The following is a 21,111-nucleotide window of genomic DNA, read 5'->3' as shown; positions in this document are numbered from 1 at the left end:
CATTTGTTACCAAATATTTATGGGGTTCCTACTCCGTGCTTGGGCCTGTTTTGGGCAGTGGGGACACAGTGGTGAGCAAGGCTGTGTGCCTTCAAGGTGTTTAGACTGTAGTGAGAGGAGCTGGACAATAAACGCACGTATCAAAAAGAAAAGTTCAGTTACTGGTAAATGCTATGAAGAAAGGGTTTACAGAATTTGGGAAAAGGGATTCTGCGGAATAATTTGGAGAGTTTTTGTGCAGGAAAGCTCGGAACCTCTCAGATTCCTTCCTAGTCCTGCTTTCTATCTACCTTCACTCTGACTTTAAACACCAGCTGTATCCCAAAGACTCTGAAATTCCTTTTTCTAGCTCAGTCTCTTCTCCGAACTACAGATTTTTATATTCAGTTATCTACTCAACATTTCCATGTGTCTATTTAATAAGACCATACTCACCCTGCACACTCACCGTGTGCAATTCTGGTGGCTGGATTCCTCTCATCAAACCTCCTCCTGTGCCATCTTCCTTGTCTCAGTAAACGGTATCTCCATTTCTCTTGTTGCTCAGACCAAAACCCTAAAAATCAGACTTGTCTTCTCTTTTTCTCTCCTATTTCCCATCAGGTCCTTTAGTAAATCCTTTTGACTCTGCCTTCAAATTCTGCGCAGAATCCAGCCATTCCTCACCACCCGCCGTGCTGCCACTGCGGTCCAGGCGGGCATTGCTCCCCCGGAGGGGTGGTGTCCTGTGTCCACTCCTGCCCTCCTATAACCCACTCTTCATGTAGCAACCGGAGTGACCTTTTTAAAACATAAATGAGATCATGTTGCTCCTCTGTTTAAAACTCCCCCAGAAACTTCTTATTATACTTAGAATAAAATCCAAAGGACAACTCGTGACCTACAAAGCTCTATACGATACGGTTTCTTACTCTCCTGTATCGTCGTCTCCTCCCCCTTTCCCTTCACCCACGATGCTCTCGCCCCACGGGCTTCCCTGCTGTTCCTTCAGGTTCACTCCTGCCGATGTACCTGGTGTTCTTCCCAAGAGCCTCAAGACCTCCCTGAATTCATTCAGGTCTGCTCAGATGTCATCTTCCCAAAGACGATCATCTTCTCTGACCACTCCTGTAAAGTTGCATGTCTCTTCCCTTCCCATCGCTCTTTCTATGCCCCACACATTGCCGTTTTCCTCTGTAAGCCTACCGCCATAAGTCAGTTGTAATTTTTTTATTTATTGACTGTCTGCCATTACTAGAATGGAAGTTCCAAGAGAGGTGACGCCCTGCTCACTGTCATTTCCCTTGACCTAGCGCAGTGGCACACAGAACGAGACGAGTAAGTGTGGAGGGAGCGAGTGAGGATAAAATGATGCCCTGTGGTAGAAGATGCCTGGAGGGTGGGAGTGGGGGGCGGTGCCGCCCTAGCCAGTGCTCGGAAAGCGTCCAGAGAAGGGGCGCGTGCGAGGAGGCCTGGACCAGACAGCAGTCACACACTTGCGTGTTGCTTCGTAATTGTTTACCCATTCATGTATTTGAAAAGTTGTTCATATTCACGTTTAAAAATTCAAACAGGTCAAATCCCTCTTCAAAATTCAAGTCCATCCAGCTCTCACAAAGAACCAATGATTACCTTTTTGACCAATTTCCTCTTAAACCATCATCGCTTTATTGGAAATTGCATTTTGTAAAGATTTTATCAATTACAGCCTAATTTTAATATATTTAAAATACTTCTTTGGATTTTTTAGTGTTTCTTCTTTTGTTGTCCAAAGTAGTTACTTGCACTTTAAAAAAATCTCCATTTGTCCCCTAAGAGACGGCATCCGTCTGTTCTGGCTCTCTCGATGGAGTCGAATATTCACTACGAAACCAGAAAGGGGTTGTGAAGATGACCATGCCAAGGACACTCGCTTTCTGCTCTCTGTCATTGCTTTGGCGAAGAGAGACAATTACTCTTTCCGATCTTCTGAGGTAAGCTGGGCCTCCTGTGATGCTTTTGCCAATTGTCTGTGTGATAGGGGGCATCCTCTGTATATTTTGAACTTTGCAGGACGCTTAAATTGAGGAGGGGACTGGAAATATTGGGGATCCTGAGTTCTAATCCTTCCTGGGCTAGTAATTCATCTCCTTGGTTTCCTTATTTATATAGTGGTAATAATAGTATTTACCTTACATGGAGTGTTGGAAAATTAATTATCTACTGTGAGCAAAATGCTTTGAAGGTGAAAAGTGACATTTAAGTACCCGAGTAGTATTATTAAATATTTTTCATTTCTGAGGGAGAAGATGAACAGATAACCTTTATTTTACATTGGCAAATGGTTATTAGTAGTTACACAAAAGCATACATTGGTGTTGTTAAGAGCTAAAATATAGGTTGCCTGTGTTTATAAGGTAAAATTGAAAATAAAACCAGTGGGTTGGGTAGATAGTCAGCATTTACATTTTTAAAGATAATTTATAGGGTTTTATAGTTAATGAGTACATTATGGCACTATGCATAAGAATTTCTCATGAAATGGAAGATGTGCCAAAATCATTTATGTGTGAATTTTTTCCCTTGCTTTTTATGTTCTAATTAATAACATTTGGGTTTGATCAGCGTGTAGAGTGGTTTTAAGAGAACAGATTTAGAAACAGATCCCTGGGTTCGCATCCTGGCTCTGCCACTTATATGTTCCGTGACCCGGAGTAAGTTGTTTAATTTCTCTCTGCCCGTCACCTCACTGGTAAAATGGGGCTGATGACGATGTCTGCCTCATAGGGTTGTAACTGCTTTCTATAGCTAGTACTGCATCAAAAGCGCTTGGACAGTGCCCGGCACATGGTAGGAACTCAGTGCTGGTTATTGTTTTTGCTGTCCTCTTCCTCCTCCTCCTGTCTTCCTTCTTCCTTCTTCCTGCCTCCTTCCTCCTCCTCCTCCACATCCTCCTCCTTCCTCATTATCATCATCTTCATTGGCACTAGGCCCTTTGGTTGAATAAACGATGATAGTGCCTTTGATTTTGGCCACATCAACCAAATAACAAGGCTTTTCTCAAATGTGATTAACTCTGTGTACAGATAGTCTATGATTCAGTAAATTTTACTGTTGAGTTAAAAACCTCATCTTGCTCTGTATGCCCTCATTGGGTGATCTCATCTTCTCCCAAGGCTTTAATTACTGCCTCTATGATGATGACTCCCAAATCTGTATCTCCAGCCCAGACTTGCCTACTGAGGGCCAGACCCATATATTATGAATATTATGACATGATATACAACTGCTTGCTGGACACTCCTTGTGTGTCTTTACGGTATCTCAAAATCAGCATGACCAAAAGAGGTTCATCATCTTTCTCCTCAGTTCAGCTCCTTCTCCCGTGTTTTCTTTCTTTGTAAATACCATGCATGCTGTTGCATCCTATTCAGAAACCTAAGCATCATCCTCGACTCTTTCCTCTCTGCATATACAGTTAGTCATTAGTGACTGGAATGAGGCACATAGGCTCAAGATGTGTTTTGGAGGCAGATATGACTTAACTCTAATTCAGCGCTTCTTATATCACCTGGAATGAAGAACCAATTTGTTAAATTTCCATTCTGTCAGAGATTAAAACTTTTGAAAAATATGATAAAAGTATAAATAGAGACAGGGTTTCCAGGGGACATGGCTACAGTAGTGGTCTGTTGGTCAGGAGGGGTTTTAGTCTGTGGCATTCCTCTGTCAACGTCCTAGATCGAGCCAAAGACTCATCTGATAAGACTTACCAAGGGAAATAGACCGTTCAGGACTTTGACGCGGTGGCTGTCTTTTGGAATAGCATGTACTTTTCTGAAAGGAAATTGAAATTCAAAAAGAAAAAAATACCTGGAAAAAGGTTAGGAGCAGCATATTTATAAATGATGTAAATTGTTAAAACTCCGGATGCCCAAGACCTGCTCTGTGCCGACTTGCCTGCTTCCCCTGGGCAGGTTTCTGCTCCTGCGGCCCTGTGCCTGCCTCTGGGGGGACACGGCGGCACTGTCCATGTCGACTCACCTGCAGGCTGACTGTGTGACCTGCTTGGGTCATGGCAGGAATTTTTCATGTCTTACTCATCTCTGAACTCCTAGCACTTCATACAGTGCTGGGTGCATGCGTGCGTGTGTGTGCTTGTGTGTGTGTGTGTGTGTGTGTATTATCACATGGGAATGACTAGATAATTAATGAATATGTTAACATCATGGAATACTAGATAGTTATAAAAGCGATAAACATGGAATACATCTTGTATATAAAATAATATTGAACCAAAAAAGTCCTTTCAAAATAATATAAATACTGATTACTGTGTACAGATACTCTTCTGTGAATTAACTAATGAAAACCTGGGTGGGGTGGTTTTCCTTATAGGGCTGCTGTAATGAACCCTGTTTCATCATTAGACTTTATAAAACACCATTTTACATAAAAGATTTACTTTAATTCTCCACTTTTAGTAGACTAAAAAGTTTAAGAAATTACATTTTTAATTTGAAATTAAAGTTGAATCAATATTGTTCTCTAACTGCTAGCTCTACTAATCACAAAAACTTTAAAGCAAAATATTTTTTATACTAACTTATTCCTGTCTTTATCATATTTTCCTTAACAATTTTCTTATTTAAAAAAATCTGATATATAGATATGCATATATAAATGGTACAGGTTGCATTACCCTTATTCCTCATTCTCTATTCTCCCCTACTTTATTTTTCCCCTTAACTGTTTTTTTCTATGTAACATACTATATCTTTCACTTATTTGTTTTGCTTGTCATCTTCCTCTTTTACAATAGAATGTAAACTCCTTAAGAACAAGAATATTTTCCCATTTTGTTTACTGCTGTATCCCCACAGCCTAGAATAGTGCTGGATGTATAGTACTCAATACATTTCTGGTGAATTAATTATAAATAATTATGTATGTGTATTTATTTATATATGTGTGCTATTTTCTTCAAACTCAGTAATTTACTCAAAAATATTTGATTAACTGCTATGTCCCAGATGTTGGGAGGAGGTGGTAAGCAAACGGGCAAGGAGCCTTCCCTTAATCGTTCTTCCACCGACAAGCATCTACCATGCACTGTCGTAGGTACTGGGGACAGAAGGGTAGACGAGGAAGGTGTCCCAACACAACAAGGGTCAAGGAAAGTCCCCCTAAAGAAGCAATTTAAAAAACGAGTAGGAGCTCATCATGTGAGGGGAGCTGTGGAGAGAAGGAGCTGCCAGAACCGCAAGCCTGGCGGAGAAGCAACGAAATATACACTTTTTAGAAATAAATTGTTCATCTACTCAGAAACTTAAGAGATGATGAGATAATTGACTAAATGTTTTCTCCATGCATGGGTACAGAGAATTATAGATATTTTCAGATTTATCACCCTTAAAAACATAATAACAACACACCGAATTGATTCTTACCTTGTCTTTGAAATATAACATTTTCAACTCTCATTTACTTTGCTAATTCAGTACAGATCTCTTATTGAACCTTTTTTAAAATTAAATTTATTGGGATGACACTGGTTAATAAGAAACTCTTTCTTAAAATATAGATTTGTTGAAGAGGACCATATACCTTACATAAATGCTTTTCAGCATTTTCCAGAGGAGATGAAATTATATGGGCGTGACAAAGGAATCTTTGCTATAGAGGTAAGTTATTTCCTTTTTTCCTTTGTAGTCACTAGTAAGACACAAGAGTCGTATGGTGATTTATATTCCTTGCCTGACTTCTTATTTGGTGTTAGAGTTTTTTAAAAATGTTGTCTAGTTCTTCTTCTGTCCAAATATGGAACATTAGTCATAATTTAATGAAGAGTAGAGTTATAATTTTTTATTTTCCTTATGTGGCTTCTAATCCTTTAGGTTATCCTCAGAATATAACTATGCTATAAGGTGTGTGTATTGCAGACTGGTATATTGTTGAGTCTAAACTTTAAAAGTTTTACATAGAGACCTTTAATTTCAAATTTCAAAAAAAAAAAGTTTTTTGTTGTTATCTGTATACTACATCGCTTTGGATGAAAGCAACATAGTATAAAATAAAAGAATAAATAAAAGAAAGTTATTACCTTGTTTCAAGAGGCACTAATTTTTAAGTCCTTTGCTCATGTTAGTCTTTTTCTAGATCTGTTTTTAGATGCCTCCAATGAAGGCTTCTGCCTTGTAATTATGAGTCTTTATCACTATTTATAATACTCAAGTGTTAATACGATGTGTTAATTTGTTCTACATCAGCAGGTTTCAGTGTACTAAGTATTAATATCAAATATTATCCTCCATTTGCCCTCTTAGGGAGTTATTTTCATAGGCCTTCCTAATCTTCATGAGCTTCGCATTGTTTGCAATTTAATTGGAGAGACACTTGTGATCCTTAGTAAACCCCTGCACGATAAGTATGGTTCTCTTTATCTCAGTTTTACGTGCGAGCAGATACCTCAGAAAGGTAGAATGGTTTGCCAGGGTCATGCAGTTGGTGGGTCCATTTGCTCACTGCATCATCTTTTGCCCTGTTTGCCTGCTCCTTTGCCTTCCTCGTCACCCTGGTTCCTCAGAGCACTTAAATGGGTGCTATGAAAATATAACAATACGATGTGTTAATTTTGAAGCACTGAGGCAGAAGGAAATAGATGAGCGGAAATACGGATAAATAAGCTTGCCACATACTATAACATTTTGCATCGGAGGTTATAAGTATTAGCAGCATTTTGCATTGACTTAGAATATTGGTTACTGTAGAGACGATTTGAAGAGAACATTAGATTTTTCAACTAGCAATGGCTCCACCCTCACCACATTTGTGCTGGGGCAGTTCTTATAGATGTAGAAAGCAGAAAGCAGGCTTGAAGGTGAGTTCCAAATGCTGCTTCCTTAGAGTCACCATTTATTTCATACCCGGGAGAGAGAAGACGAACTCCAAGTGAGCTGGCGCTCGCCCATCCAGGGGCAGCACGAGGAAGGAGGGTGCAGCTGCAGCTACCACTCGGCCTAGACCAACAAAACAGAAATAATAGTGGTGGTAGTGCCCATCAGGCACCAGGCCCTGTTTGAAATCGTTTATAAGCTCATTAATTACACCAGGCCTATGAACTATGTAGTATTATTATCACCCCTTTTTCACAGACGAGGAAACTGAGGCACAGAGAGATTAGGTGCCTTGCCTGGTATTCTCGCCCCGAATATCGTCCAGCATAGCCAAGGCAGTCTTACTTTGAAAGGAGACAGAAACGAGGGACCATACCAAGCAGTGATGGTGGGGTGGGCGGGTGGGGAGCAGCAAGGTCAGGAAGTGGGAGTAGGTTACTGAGGCAAAAAAGGGGCTCCATACTGGTTACCAAAACCACGAGGTGGCCCTGTGGCAGAGAGGGCTGCCAGAACCAGAAAGCGTGGGATAGAAGAGCCCACTGGAGTGTGGTACAGGCCAGTAGTGACCATGGGGTAGCAGTACATGTGTCCTGACATGAGGCACAGACTGACTAGCTAGAGCAGCCTTCCTGAAGGGTGGACCTTCATAAAAAGGCAGGTTAGTCTCTTTCTCAGCTTGGGCAGGGCTGTGATCGTCTACTTAAAAGACTGTAGACACAGAGTCCTGCTTTTCCAGCCAGCACTCCAGACCCCCGGCTAATTTGTCGGTGATGTGGTGGAACTTGGGTAAAATCGGGGAGGGAAAAACTCAGTGTAAGATGCACCTAGCATGTCAGGAGCCCATCTCTTCATGTCTGGGAAGAGAGTAATACAGGTTCTTAGTTTCAGAACGAGCCTGTACTCATGGTCAATTGGTTTTTCATCTTTTTTTGATGGCATCCCATGCTCAGTGAGACAGGAAGTCTGGACTTCCTGGGCATTCCTTGGACACTGCTGATACCACCCTGAAACTGTCACAGAGGGTTTTGTTTTGTTTCGTTTTGTTTTGTTTTTAATTTAAAGAATTGATTTAAAAACCTGTATAATTTATTAATAAGTAATTTTATATTTAGCTGCTAAAAGCCTTGTTTAAATGTTCTGCTGAAAGGAAAAGACTTTGGGTTTAATAATTCTAGGTGTGTGTTTTTATATTTGTTCAGTTTTCCTAGAGGGACCAATGGGACTGAGTTATCATTTTTGCATTGTTAATCTTGGTTAATAAAAAATTCTCTTTCTCTCTTTCCATTCTTTTTTGCCTTCCTCCCCTCTCAATCCCTAGTATGGTCTTTATTTTACATCCTAACTGGCTGAGGTTTAACTTGATTTCTCAGAGCTGTCCACCATTCAAGTTCTATGAATAATTTTTGCTTGGTTGAAATTATTTACAGTTTTTCCTAGGGCCTAAAATTATTACTTTGTTGTCTTTAACAAATTGTAAGCTTCTTCGGAACAGATACCAGAATCTTTAATATAGAATCATGGAATATTAAAGTTGGAGAGAAATTTACAGATCACTTAGTCTGCTTTTCTTATTTTTTCAATAAGGAAACTGGCCTAAGAAGAAATATGACTTGAGAATAAATATACCTCTACTTCATTAGGGTTCTAATGAGGATTTTTTAAAGATAATATATTCAAAATGCAGGCACATCACAGAAATTGAAATGGTAATAGGCTCCCTTTCAGGCCCCTGGATGGAAAAGCTTTTCCTCTAAGGTGGGGATTAAAAGCGTAATCCATCTGCTTGGAGGAGAAAAATTAAAAATGTACCATTTTTGGAAAATAAAGTTTTCATTTTAAAAATCTGTTTAAAAAAAACCCCTTTGAATGTGCCCATTTCTAAGTGTTTACAAAGTGGGTTGCAGGAAGCCCACGGATATGACTCTTGCTTTTCACTATGGTTTTTATATTTTAGTTACCATAAATTCGGCTTCTTGCAAAGGATATTGCTTCCTGGGCTCAGTTTATATGCTTGGATTAGTATCTAACCAGTAATCGCCTTTTGAATTAAGAAATTTTGTTTCACTTTATATATACTCACATAAATACTCAAGGTTCACTCTATAAAAATAATTGTTTTAGTATTTATTCGCTGTATCCTTTCAAATAGTAGTAGATCCCATTGTTGCCACATGTTTAAATGACTGCAGCAGTGACATGGAATGCGCAGAATTGAGACCGTGACTGCAATAGCCACGCGTTTCCCTGAAGCCTCACTTAAGCTGTTAGGTGAGATTCGCACTGCCTGTCTGTGAGCAGTGTGGCTGAGAAGTGCCCGCAGCATCATAGTCACATTTATTTCTGGTGATGATTCAGGGTTTCAGCCTGAAATATTAGTTGTCAGTATTGCATCAAATCTAAACTGTTTTCCGCTCCAAGTTTTTACAATTCGATACAAGTTTTGTAATATTGGTACTATTTCTTGTTCTGACATATACTTTGTCTGATATTAATGTAGCCGCTCCAACTTTTTAAAAAAATGAATGTTTGCACACTATATCTTTTCCCAATCTTTTATATTTAACCTTTCCGTATCTTTATATTTAAAACAGACATTTGGTAGATAGTATGTAGTTAAGTCTTGATTTTTTTTATCCAGGTCTCATAACCTCTGCCTTTTAATTAAAGTGTTTAGATCATTTACATTCGATGTAACTATAAATATGGTTGTGTTTAAATCTGCCATCTTGCTATTATTTGTCCTATCTAGTATTTATTCCTTTTCCCTCTTTTCTTGCCTTCTTTTGAATTAAGATTTTTTTATTCCATTTAATCTTCATTATTATTAATTACACCTCTGTTTTAAGCTCTAGAATTTACAGTATTCATCTTTAACTTAACAAAGTGTGCCTCAAATAATAATGTACCAATACGTGTATAGTGTATGACCCTTACAGCAATACACATCCGCTTTCCTCCTCCCACCCTTTAGTAGCAAACATTTCACTTTTGCCTTGTTATAAATCCCATAGTGCATTGGGATTCTTTTTCCTTTAAACAGTCATCTGTCTTTTTAAGAAATAAAAATGAGAAACACTTCTCACATATTTCCCATTTCTGTCACTCTTCCTGTCTAAAAAATGTCTTTTAACATTTCTTATAGTACAGGTCTTCTGGTAATAAATTCTTTTGGCATTTCTTGATCCCCAAAAAGTCTTTATTTTGCTTTTTTTTTATTATTATTATTATTTATGCCTACAGCACCTGGTCTTCCTAGGTGGTCTCCCATCCAAGTATTAGCCAGGCCCAACCCTGCTTAGCTTCTGAGATCAGACATTGGGCTTGTTCAGGGTGGCATGGCCATAACCCTGGACCATAGCTCTACTGGGGTGTGAACCCAGGACCTTCTGCGTGTAAAGCAGACGTGCTCACCACTACACTATGGAACCACCTCCATGCCTTCATTTTTGAAAAATACATTTTCCCTAGTAGTATACAGAGTTCTGGGTTTGTACTTTTCTTTCATTACTTTAAAGATGTCATTCTATTTTCCTCAGACCTGATTCTTTCATTTTGGTGTGTGTGTGTATTTTTTTTTCAGCTTTATTGAGATATAATTGACAAAATTGTAAGATATTTAAAATGTATGTCATAATGATTTGGTATACATGTATATTGTGAAAGGATTCCCCCCATCCAGTTAACACTTTATCACCTCACTTATTTATCTATCTATCTATCTATCTATCTATCTATCTATCTATCTATTTATTTAGAACATTTAGATTCTACTCTCAGCACATTTCAATTACATGATGCAGTGCTTTCAACTAAAATCACCAAGTTTTACATTAGCTCCTCAAAACTTACTCATCTTATATCTGAAAGTTGGTACCCTTTTACCAACATCTCCCTATTTCCCACCCCACCCAGCCTCTGGCAACTATTTTTCTACTCTCTGTTTCTATGAGTTTGACTTTTTTTTTTTTTTTTTTTAGAATCCACATATAAGTGATAGCATGCAGTATTTGTCCTTCTCTTTCTGGCTTATTTCTCTGACCATAATGTTCTCGAGTTCCATTTATATGGTTGCAAATGGCAGGATTTTCTTTTTTTCTCATGTCTTCTATTCATTCGCCCATTGATAGACACTTAGGTTGTTTCCTTCTCTTGGCTATTGTGAGTAATGCAGCAGTGAACATGGAATGCAGATATCTCTTTGAGATCCTGTTTTCATTTCCTTTGGTTATGTATCCAGAAGTGGGATTCCTGGATCATATGTTCAATTTTTAATTTTGCGAGGAACCTCCGTACTGTTGTCCATAGTGGCTGCACCGAGTTACATTCCCACCAGCAGTGCACAAGGGTTCCCTTTTCTCCACATCCTGCCAACAGTTGTTATCTTTTATCTTTTTGATGATAGCCATTCGGACGGGTGTGAGGCAATGGTTCATTGTGGTTTTGATTTGCATTTTCTTGATGACTAGTGATGTTGAGAACCTTTTCGTGTACCTGTTGGCCATTTGTATACTTTCTTTGGAAAAGTGTCTGTTCAGGTCCTCCGCTCATTGTTAATCAGGTTGTTTGTTTTTGCTATTAAGGTGTGCGAGTTCTTTATATATTTTGGTCATTAACCCCCTTATCAGATATAGGATTTGAAAATATTTTTTCTCATTCTATAGGTTGCCTTTTCATTTTGTTGATGGTTTCCTTTGCAGTGCAGAAGATTTTAGTTCAACGAACTCCCACATGCTTAGTTTTGCTTTTGTTCCCTTTGCTTTTGGCTCTAAATCCCAAGCAATCATTGCCAGGACTGGGGTCAAGCAGCTTACCTCCTGTGTTTTCTTTTAGGAGTTTTATGGTTTCAGGTCTTAAATTTAAGTCTTTAATCCATTTTGAGTTGTTTTTTGTGTATAGTATAAGATTGTGGTCCAGTTTCATTCTTTTGCATGGAGCTGTTCAGTTTTCCCAGCACCATTTATTAAAGAGACTATCCTTTCCCCATTGTATATTCTTGGTTGCTTTGTTGTAATTATTGGCCATATATGTGTTGGTTTATTTCTGGACTTTCTGTTCTGTTCCATTGACCTATGTGTCTGTTTTTATGCCAGTACCATACTGTTTTGATTACTAGAGTTTTGTAATATAGTTTGAAATTGGGAAGTATGATGCCTCCAGCTTTGTCCTTCCTTCGGTGATTGCTTTGGCTCTTTGGTGTCTTTTGTGGTTCCATACAAATTTTAGGGTTGTTTTTTTTTTTCTATTTCTGTGAAAAATACCATTGGAATTTTGATATGGATTTCATCAAATTTGTAAAATTTTTCATCCATTATTTCTTCAGGTTTCTTTTTCTGTCCTCCCCATGATTTTGGGATACCAATTACATGTTAGACCACTCGATACTGTCCCTCACCCCACTAAGGCTCATGTTCTTTTCTTTCTCTTTTCCTTTTTTCTTTTTCTCTTTTTTTTTCTTATTGTCTTTCTCAGTGTATTTTGTTTTGGATAGTTTCTATGGTTAATTCTTCAAATTCACTCATCTGCTTGAGTGTCTAATCTAGTATATTTTTTCATTTCAAAGTCTGTACTTTTTATTTCTAGAAGTTCCATTCTAGTCTTATTTTTTCCATTTCCCTCATTATGTTTGTTTTCTTTTACATCCTTGAGTGTATTGACAATATTAATAGTAGATGGCTTAAGGTTCTTATCTACTAATTCCATTGTCTCTGTTATTTCTGAGTCTCCTTCTATTGATTGGTTTACCTCCTAGTTATGTGTCATATTTTCCTGTTGGTTCGCATGCCTGGTAATTTTTTATTGTATGCAGACATCGTAAATTTTATGTTGTCATTTACTGAATTTTTGTTCTGCTGTCTAATGATCTAAGTTGGAGATCAATTTGATCTTTTTAGAAGCTTGTTTTTAAGCTGTTAAGCTATTTTATGGCTGGTTCAGGGCTTTTGTTCTGGGACTAACTTAGTTCCACTATTGAGGCTTGTCTTTTCAGAAGATTCTACTCAATGCCGCTGATATTATGAAGGCTCTCCACTCCGGCTGGTGCCTATGTGAACTCTGGGAATTGTTTTGACTTGTTGGAAAAAAAAAAAAACCAATGATTTTTCTCCCCTGGCTTTGGGTTATTGTTGTTGTTGTTGTTGTTGTTGTTGTTGTTGTTGTGTCGTTTCCCACACATGCACAGGTTGGTACTCAGCCAAAGATTTGAGAGGACCCCTCTTTAGATCTCTGCAGTTCTTTCTCTGGGCAGCTTTATCCTCACTGGTACTCTGCCTGCAAATTATAGCCACCTCAGCTTCCAGAAGCTCCAGTATTTGTCTCCTCAATTCAGCAGGACCACTGGGCTCTGTTTCACTCTCCTACTGCAGCTTGGAAACTGCCTCCAGGGACCATTTGTTTCTTTTCTCTCAGTGATTGTCGTTCTGTGCTTCCTGTTGTCCAGAGCCTGGAACTGTTACTTTATATATTTATTTTTCTGGTTCTCTGATTGTTTATGGTGGGAAGTCAATTCCCATAGTAGTTAATCCTTCATGGACAGAAATGGAAGTGTTCCAAATGTGAATTTTTAGACATTTGAGAAGTAGACTCAATATTCAGATGCCTTTTAGGTGAGTGTTACCCAAACAGATGTTTTTTAATGCATTAAAGTATCTCATTGCTCATTCATTCTTGGATTTTTTTTTTTAAATTACAATTTCTATTCATGAATATTGTTAGTAGTCTGATCTTTGCTTTAAAAATTTCCCCTAGCTGGACCATGTTATCGAAGGCTCATGGTTATAAGCTTTTGTTTACACAAAATACTTTTCCTGGTAATAATTTCTTTTGTTGACTGTTTTCAAGTTAATCTTGAGGGGGTGACAGGGGTAAAATAGGTGAGTGGTTTCTTATAGAGATTTTAGTCAAAAGTATACGCATAAAAAATAATATGAGATTATGCCTTGGTAACAATAACCATTGTACTTTGTCTTTTTCACTTATATTTTGGAGAGCTTTTTTAAAAAAAAGAAAAAAAAACTTTAGGAAAAATTTTAGATTTACTGAAAAGTTGCAAAAATTCAAAAAATACAAAAAAACAAAGAACACCTCTTTATTCTTTGCCCAGATTCAACTATTGTTAATATTTCATCCCATTCGTCTTGTCATTTGTGCTATTTTTCATAAGTATGAATGTATCTATCGATCCATCTATCTTATCTGTCTATGCAATTCTATTTCTGAATCATTGAAGGTAAGTTACATGTATCATAGCCCATTACCCCTAAATATTTTAGTGTATATTTCCTTAGAATAGGGATATTTTATTATATAATTGTACTTTAGTTATTAACTTTTCACTCTTCTAAGAGCTGTACAATGTAGATAGGCCACAGTTTACTTAACTAGTTCTCTGTTGATGGAGTTTGGGGATAAAAAGTAAAGAAGGCAGCTAGGTAATAAAAAAACAACAAACAAAACTAGAAACAAGCTAAATGTCTCTCAGCAGGAGGATCAATAAGGTGTGACATAGCCAGACAGTGGTATATTAAACAACAATGAAAATGAATGAACTGGACACAAGCCACGTGAATGAACCTAAGAAACATTCTATTGAGTATAAAAGGCAAGACTCAGACAATTACATATAGTATGATACTGTTTTTGTTAAGTTCAAAGAGAAGGTAAACTAAAGATACTTGTTTAGGTATATATATATGTGTGTATGATAAAACTATTTTTAAAAGGGCAAGTCTGTGATGAGCAAGATTCAGAATACTCGTTACCTCTGGAGGGCAGGGCAGAGGGAAGGCGAGGGGCGGAGGCACTGGCAGCTGCAGCAGCGTTGGCGACATCCCAGTTCTTCAGTCAGGTGGTAGACTCATGAGTATTCATTTTATAATCATGCTTCATAGCTTACAGATATGTTACGTGTATTCTCAAGATTTTAGAAGCAGCTAGAGGATGTTATCTAAATAGAATTCTGAAACAGAGTAAAAGGTAATATAATATGGAATACATGGGTTTATTTGTATATGTCTTGCATCCCTTTGAGAATAGGGACAATATTTAATGCTTCTATTTTATTATCCATAATACCTAATGTAAATAAATAAGTAAATAAATAAAAATTTTAAAAATTAAAAAAAAGACCTAAAGTAATTCTTATACATGGTAAGGACTTGGTCTGTGTTTACCGATTAAATGATTTGAAATAGCTAAAAAACAATAAGTTTAAATACTTATTTTCAGGAGACCTTCAGTTGATCTCTTGGGGAGTTTTTTCCACCAAAGCAGGAAACTTCCAGGCTGCTTCTATTGTATTTATTACATACTATATCAGGAACCCATTAAGTAAGTAGTAGCATTTGATTGAAAAAATCTAAAAAGTGTTCTATTAATATTTTAGTGGTAAGTATGGAAGAGATAAAATTTCTGCTGATAAACAAGGATATTTAAAATGCAAGTTATGGGTGTGCCAGCATCACTCATGAAAAGCATGGTGTGAGATAGGTCATCTTACCAGTTAATTTGCACTCTTTCCCAATATCCCGAACCCGATAGTGAATTACTTTGATCAAAAATGTCTGCATGAGGTTACTTTGATGGTTCTTCTTTTAGGAGAATCGTACCTCACATTTGCTAAGTGAAACCAATGATTTCATGTGGATTATCTGTGATTTAGTTGGATCCAGGGCCGATACCCTCCAGTACCAGCAGGCTCAGCCCGGGTCTCCCCTCACCTCTACTTCCCAGGAGAGGAAATGGGAACCAGGTTGTATGCTAGCCTAAAGAAAACCTAGGAATGACAAAGGTGAATCTGCTGCAAAAATAATCACATAACCCTTCCGAAATCAAAGAAATTATGGGGGGATTATCTACCCTTCTGGTTATCAGCTTTTAATCTTCTGTAGTACAGATATACGAAATTTGAACATAGCTGTGCAACAGTCAGCGAGGTTTTTGGAGAACAGATACCTTTTAAGAAGGATGACCCCAGTAAGTTTTTCCTAGCTCTGATCCTGGGGCCAAAACAAATTACTGTCTCCTGTTCACTTGGCAGGTCTTCACTGGTCACTTCATAGGTTTGTATTTATCCATAAGCTTTGTCTGTCTGTGCAAGTTGACAGCGTTTCTAAGACAGTCTCATCCCCAGGCCAGAACTGTGTTTCACATAAAGTACTGTTTACCACAAACTTCCAGTAGACCTGACTTTACATATAAAAAACTACGCAAAAAATGGTAGATTTACAACCATTAAGATAATTCTAGTAGGCTGAAAATGCGAGGTGAACTGTTTTGTGAATCATAATACATGTGTAATTCATTTTATCTTTTTTCCGTAAATAATGTATTACAATGCTTTGTCATTACTTCTAACACTACTTTTATACCTTATTAATTGTCCTTTGTAATAGAAAGTCTTATTTTAAGTTTGGATTAACAGGTGCATGTAGCATTAGCTTTTTCTCAGCTGAATCTTTGCTTCAAAACAACAATAAGAATAAGGGTGAGGCACTGTACTCTCTTTTTTAATAGCTAAGCAGGAAGTTCACCTCTGACAGGGTATTATAATCAGGTTTATCACAAGAGCCTGCTGTTGTGTAACAGAAACTCTAGCTTGTCCTTACCTGTCTTAAGGCATTGCTTCATGAAAGAAAATAAACTCACTGAAATATTTGTGAAATTCAATAAAATGCTTTCCCAAGCACTCTGTTTTTAGTGCATGCTAGGACAATTTATTACAGCGTTGTAGTCTTTTTAAAAAGCATATGAAGCTTGTGATTTTTTTCTACTATAACTAAATGAATCTATCGCTCTGGGAGCCCTATGTGTCATATTTATTATTCCTTTTAGACACAGCTCCTGCCCCATCCAGTAATAGTCCACATTCCCTCCCTCCTTTTTCAAGAAAAATGGGGAAGGTTTGGATGTCTTCAAATGATTGTTTATTTAATCTACAGGCAGCTTTTCTTCATTGTATGCTTGCCTTCGCTCACAAAAGTGCATTCACTCTTCCATAGTATGTTGAAACTTTTAAATGGAAACGGCTTTTCATTAACAAAGGAAGCATTTTCTTCCCTCCTTCCATGTCTTAGCTCTCTCCACTAAGTCTTGGCTTCTGCAGCAGCTCTACCTCCCCCAGAAATGACAGAAGGTGCGATTGTTCTAGGAGATGGCGATGCAGGTCATGCCAGTGTGTGTGTGGGCTGCTGGGGACTGTTTTTCTTCTGTGTTTGGTTTTATTTTGTCTTTGTTGTTCCAGAAAGTTGAGCACACCACCTTAAAAACAGACCAAAAACAAGAAAACAAAACAAAAAAAGCCTTAAAGACTTAAACCTTTATCCTAGATGAACTATTTCTATGCATTAAGTTGTTCTGTTAGTATTTAAATGGGCCCCTCTGTCCCAAGAAAAACAAATCTGACAAAGTTCTCTTAAAACAGGGGAGTGGAATCCAGAATACAGAGAGTATTGATGTGGTTTGTTTTCTTTCTTTGAGCAGGCTGCCTGCCATCACCCTGCCTCAGGAGCAATGCTCAGGAGAGGAGACAGGTGTACAGATTAAGTTTTAGTATTTCCAACCATCTTTTTTTCTGAGTTGTGATTCCCAACTCCAGGTAGATAGGCTTTTCATTTTTATTTATTTGTTACGTATTTAATTTGAAGACAACCTTCTTCTTTATCTGCCTCTGCCTCTTCTGCTGTTTCATGTTTGGCTCAAGTTTCTGGAGTATGGTGCCGATTCAAAGCATCATTTACTTGTAGCAAAGATCTTTTAGTTCATCTGGTGGAATGAACAAAATACCTGGTGGCTTTCAGGGACAACATCTCTATACAGAAAGCCAAATGATCAATCGCTGCTTGAACCGAAGTCGGGCCTAGACACACTTGTCACTGTTACAGTTTATTCTGTCAGTGGGGCTACTTCTGGCTTTTCAGCCTTGGTTTGCTTTATTTTTATATATTTTCAGCCCACAGACCAATTTCTTAACCGATAATGTGGAGCACACATATTATTCTACCATGGTCCTTGACAGTGTTTCTAAATCCTCTCAAGAAGTAGTCATTTCCTCATCCCTCAGCAGACTCGGCGAGAAGGGATGAAGGGGAAACTGGAGCTTCATTCCGAGCACATCTCCAGGATTTTGAATGTTGATCAACAACATTCTGATCTTCTCTCTGAATGAGTAAAAAGAGAAGATGTAATGCTGGTTCGGCCAAACCCACTCTGCCCGGTGACTCATGTTGCCTCGGAGCAGTCTTACACCCTCTTGTGCAACCAGCCCTGTTGGTTGAAGGAAGAAAAAGACTCCTTCAGAGCTGTCAGTCACTTCTCAAGCGCCTCCAAAGGAAGGTCTTAATGGATCAAGTTTCAGTACACTCTGGGCCTTCAAATATTATTCTGGATTTGTTCACCGTCATACTCTGTAGGCCACATGTAGCTCTTGGAATTGTTTTCGCAATCTTTTTAGAATAATTTGACAGATTTCAAGCCTACCTGAGGGAAATTAAGGCGAGTGTAACGATCACAGGTATTCTCAGTCTCCCTCACCCCCACTCCTTCCCTCCAGGGCTACTCTGCAGCCGGCCAGCATGAATAGAAACCCGCTCATGTGTTCTTTCTTTCCTTCCTGGCCCCAGACAGCATCTTAACCATCACTTAAATTTGTGAGTGCACTTCTGTTTTCAAGCTTGTGGAGTAAAACCAGTCTCTTTTAGGCTGCAAGGAAAATGAGGATGGGAAGCCACTTCATTTTTTTGTTTGTTTGTTTGTTTTTGCATAAGAATATCCTGGAGAGCTCATTTAAACTACAGAATCTTAGACCCAGTGTCAGAGATTGAGTCTGGTGTGGGAATATGCATTTTTAACAAGCATCTTGCAAATTATTGATAGAGATGGTGCTCTGAGCAGTACAGACAAGTCGTCTCTCTCTGCCTCTGTCTTTCTTTTGTTATTCCAGCTTCTTCCACAAAATATTTGAGGTAGAATTAGACTAATTAGCAGATAACCAAAGTTCCGTATAAAACAAATGTTCTTGTACCTTACTAAGCATGTAAAGTTTTAGTATTCTGGTAGGCCTCTTATCCTATTTATTCCACACACCTAATGAAAATATGGTACGAGTACCTAGCAGCTTCTATGAGACCCTTCCCTCGGGTGTGTTCTATACGTGAATGCATTTCCTAAAAGTCAAAATAAGATTATCCTGACACAGTCATTAAACATTTGCTGGAATTATTATATGATAGTAATTCATGTTTTAGAACCTTGTATGAATTAGAACCTGACTACCCCTTCTGGGCTAAGGACAAGGGGACAGGAGCAAAAATATTTCACTGTGGTCTTATTCTCTAAAACAACGTATGTAGCAGTGCTCTCAGCTCTGCCAAGGTTACTTTAGTAAGCTAGCAGAGCAGGCACCCAAACTAGCCTGTCTCGGTTGGAATGGGAACAGACGTGTAGGGAGGTTACTCTATAGCCAAGCCGTGTAGAGGCTGTTGGGCCACATGTCAAGTGATGTTGGAAGCAGCAGGTAGCATTCTGATCCTTTGATGACACCCCCTGAACAGAAATGGAGGGCAATAGTGATGTCCAGTTATAACTCTTACCTCATTTGAGACTCTAAGAAGATCTCTCTCAGTCTTGCTAGAACCATTACATGTTAATCAAGCATTATCTCCGGACAGAGAGGCCCTGAGCAAGAGATTCGGCAGATATTATATTTCCTTTTTACTCAGTATATTTTGTCTACTAGGAAAGGCACCGCCATATCTTGTGTTATATATTTATTAGTTAGAGTTTAATAATTCCACCCCTCCCAAATACATGTTTCTGTTGCTAAGATATTTTATATAAGTTAAAGATAGATATTAGCAAGTAGCACAGATTTTGAAAGTAGATTTTATGTATGTTGAATTTTTTTAAATCTTCAGCTTCATTATTCTAATTATGACATCTCTAATATGTTCAGTTATTTTTTCTTTAGATGTTATTTAGGGTTTTTTTTATTCTTAAAATTGTGGTAAAATAGACATAAAATTTACCATTTAAAACATTTTTAACTGTACAGTTCAGTAGAATTAAGTACATTCACATTGTGCAACCATGACCACTATCCGTCTCCAGCCCTTTTTCATCTTTCCCAACCGAAACTTGGTACCCAAAAAACACTAACTCCCCATTGCCCCTGTCCCCCAGCCCCTGAGATCCACTAGTCTACGTTCTGTCTCTGTGAATTTGGCTGTGCTAGTACCTCATTTAAATAGAATTTACAATATTTGTTCTTTTGTATCTGGCTTATTTCACATAGCATAATGTCTTTAAGGTTCATTCATGTTGTAGCGTGTGTCAAATTTCATTCCTTTTGAAGGCTGAAAATATTCTCTTGTATGGCTAGATCACATGTGTTCATTCATTCATAGACATTTGGGGTGTTTCTACCTTTGGGCTGTTGTGAATAACGCTGCTACGAACGTGGGTGTACAAATGTCCGTTTGAGTCCGTGCTTTCAGTTCTTTTGGGCTTATACCCAGAAGTACAATTGCTGGATCCTGCGGTAATTCTGTTTAATTTTTTATACCTCTGTAATACGTTTTTGAATTTTTATTTTTTTCTTATTATGAAAGTAATATATTTAGAATGATTAAGAGGAATGTAGAAAATAATCAAATCTATAAAGAAGGAAATTAAAATCATCCACAATCCAGTTTCTCCTGGATGCCATTAATATTTGGAATTTTTGATTGTCTTATTTAATGTACATCAACATATTTGCACACTTCAGACTGAAGAATATATACTTTTTTTAAACTCAATATTGTACTATGAGTATTTTCCTAAGTCATAGAACAGCTGTGAAAACACTTTTAATAGCTGCTTAACATGTATGCATATAATGTATATCTAACAGATATCCATAATAAGGAAATGATGGATTCATAAAGGGGGATATTTTCCAGTCACTTAAAATGATGTTTTAAAAGGCTATCTCATGACATTAAAAAAATGCTCACAAAATCTAATGTTAGGTGAAAATGTAGGAAACAAAACCATATATACCCAAATCAACTTACAAAGGTTTTCAGGCAGACAGGAGCTTAGCCTAAGAGCAGTGTAAACTATTAGATTTTACTAGAAGGGTGACAAATCAGATTTGCACTCTTGCTACTAGTTGCAAAGGCAAAAGCAGATCTGGGGATATCAGGAGGCTGGTGGCCCCAGGTCTGGGGTGCAGGCGGGTCGAGTAGAACAGTAGCAGTGGAGGTGATGAGAACAAGCAGCA

At 37.9% G+C, this 21,111-nt stretch overlaps 1 protein-coding gene across 3 annotated transcripts in view; it reads left to right on the top strand.

The window, feature by feature from the left end:
- Positions 1 to 21,111, top strand: part of TAF1B (TATA-box binding protein associated factor, RNA polymerase I subunit B) — a 58,813-nt gene that overhangs the window by 14,939 nt on the left and 22,763 nt on the right. For all 3 annotated transcript variants that reach the window (XM_039888094.1, XM_039888096.1, XM_039888095.1), the window contains 2 exons: positions 1,796 to 1,952; positions 5,543 to 5,642. In XM_039888094.1, coding sequence (XP_039744028.1) covers positions 1,796 to 1,952; positions 5,543 to 5,642 — 257 coding nt within the window. The remainder of the gene's footprint in view (positions 1 to 1,795; positions 1,953 to 5,542; positions 5,643 to 21,111) is intronic.

This window comes from Pteropus medius, unplaced genomic scaffold, assembly GCF_902729225.1.
Source record: "Pteropus medius unplaced genomic scaffold, Ma_sr-lr_union100, whole genome shotgun sequence".
In the NCBI taxonomy this organism is placed as follows: Eukaryota; Metazoa; Chordata; class Mammalia; order Chiroptera; family Pteropodidae; genus Pteropus; species Pteropus medius.
The sequence above is the reverse complement of the archived record's forward strand: the minus strand, read 5'-3'. Positions and strand labels throughout refer to the sequence as shown.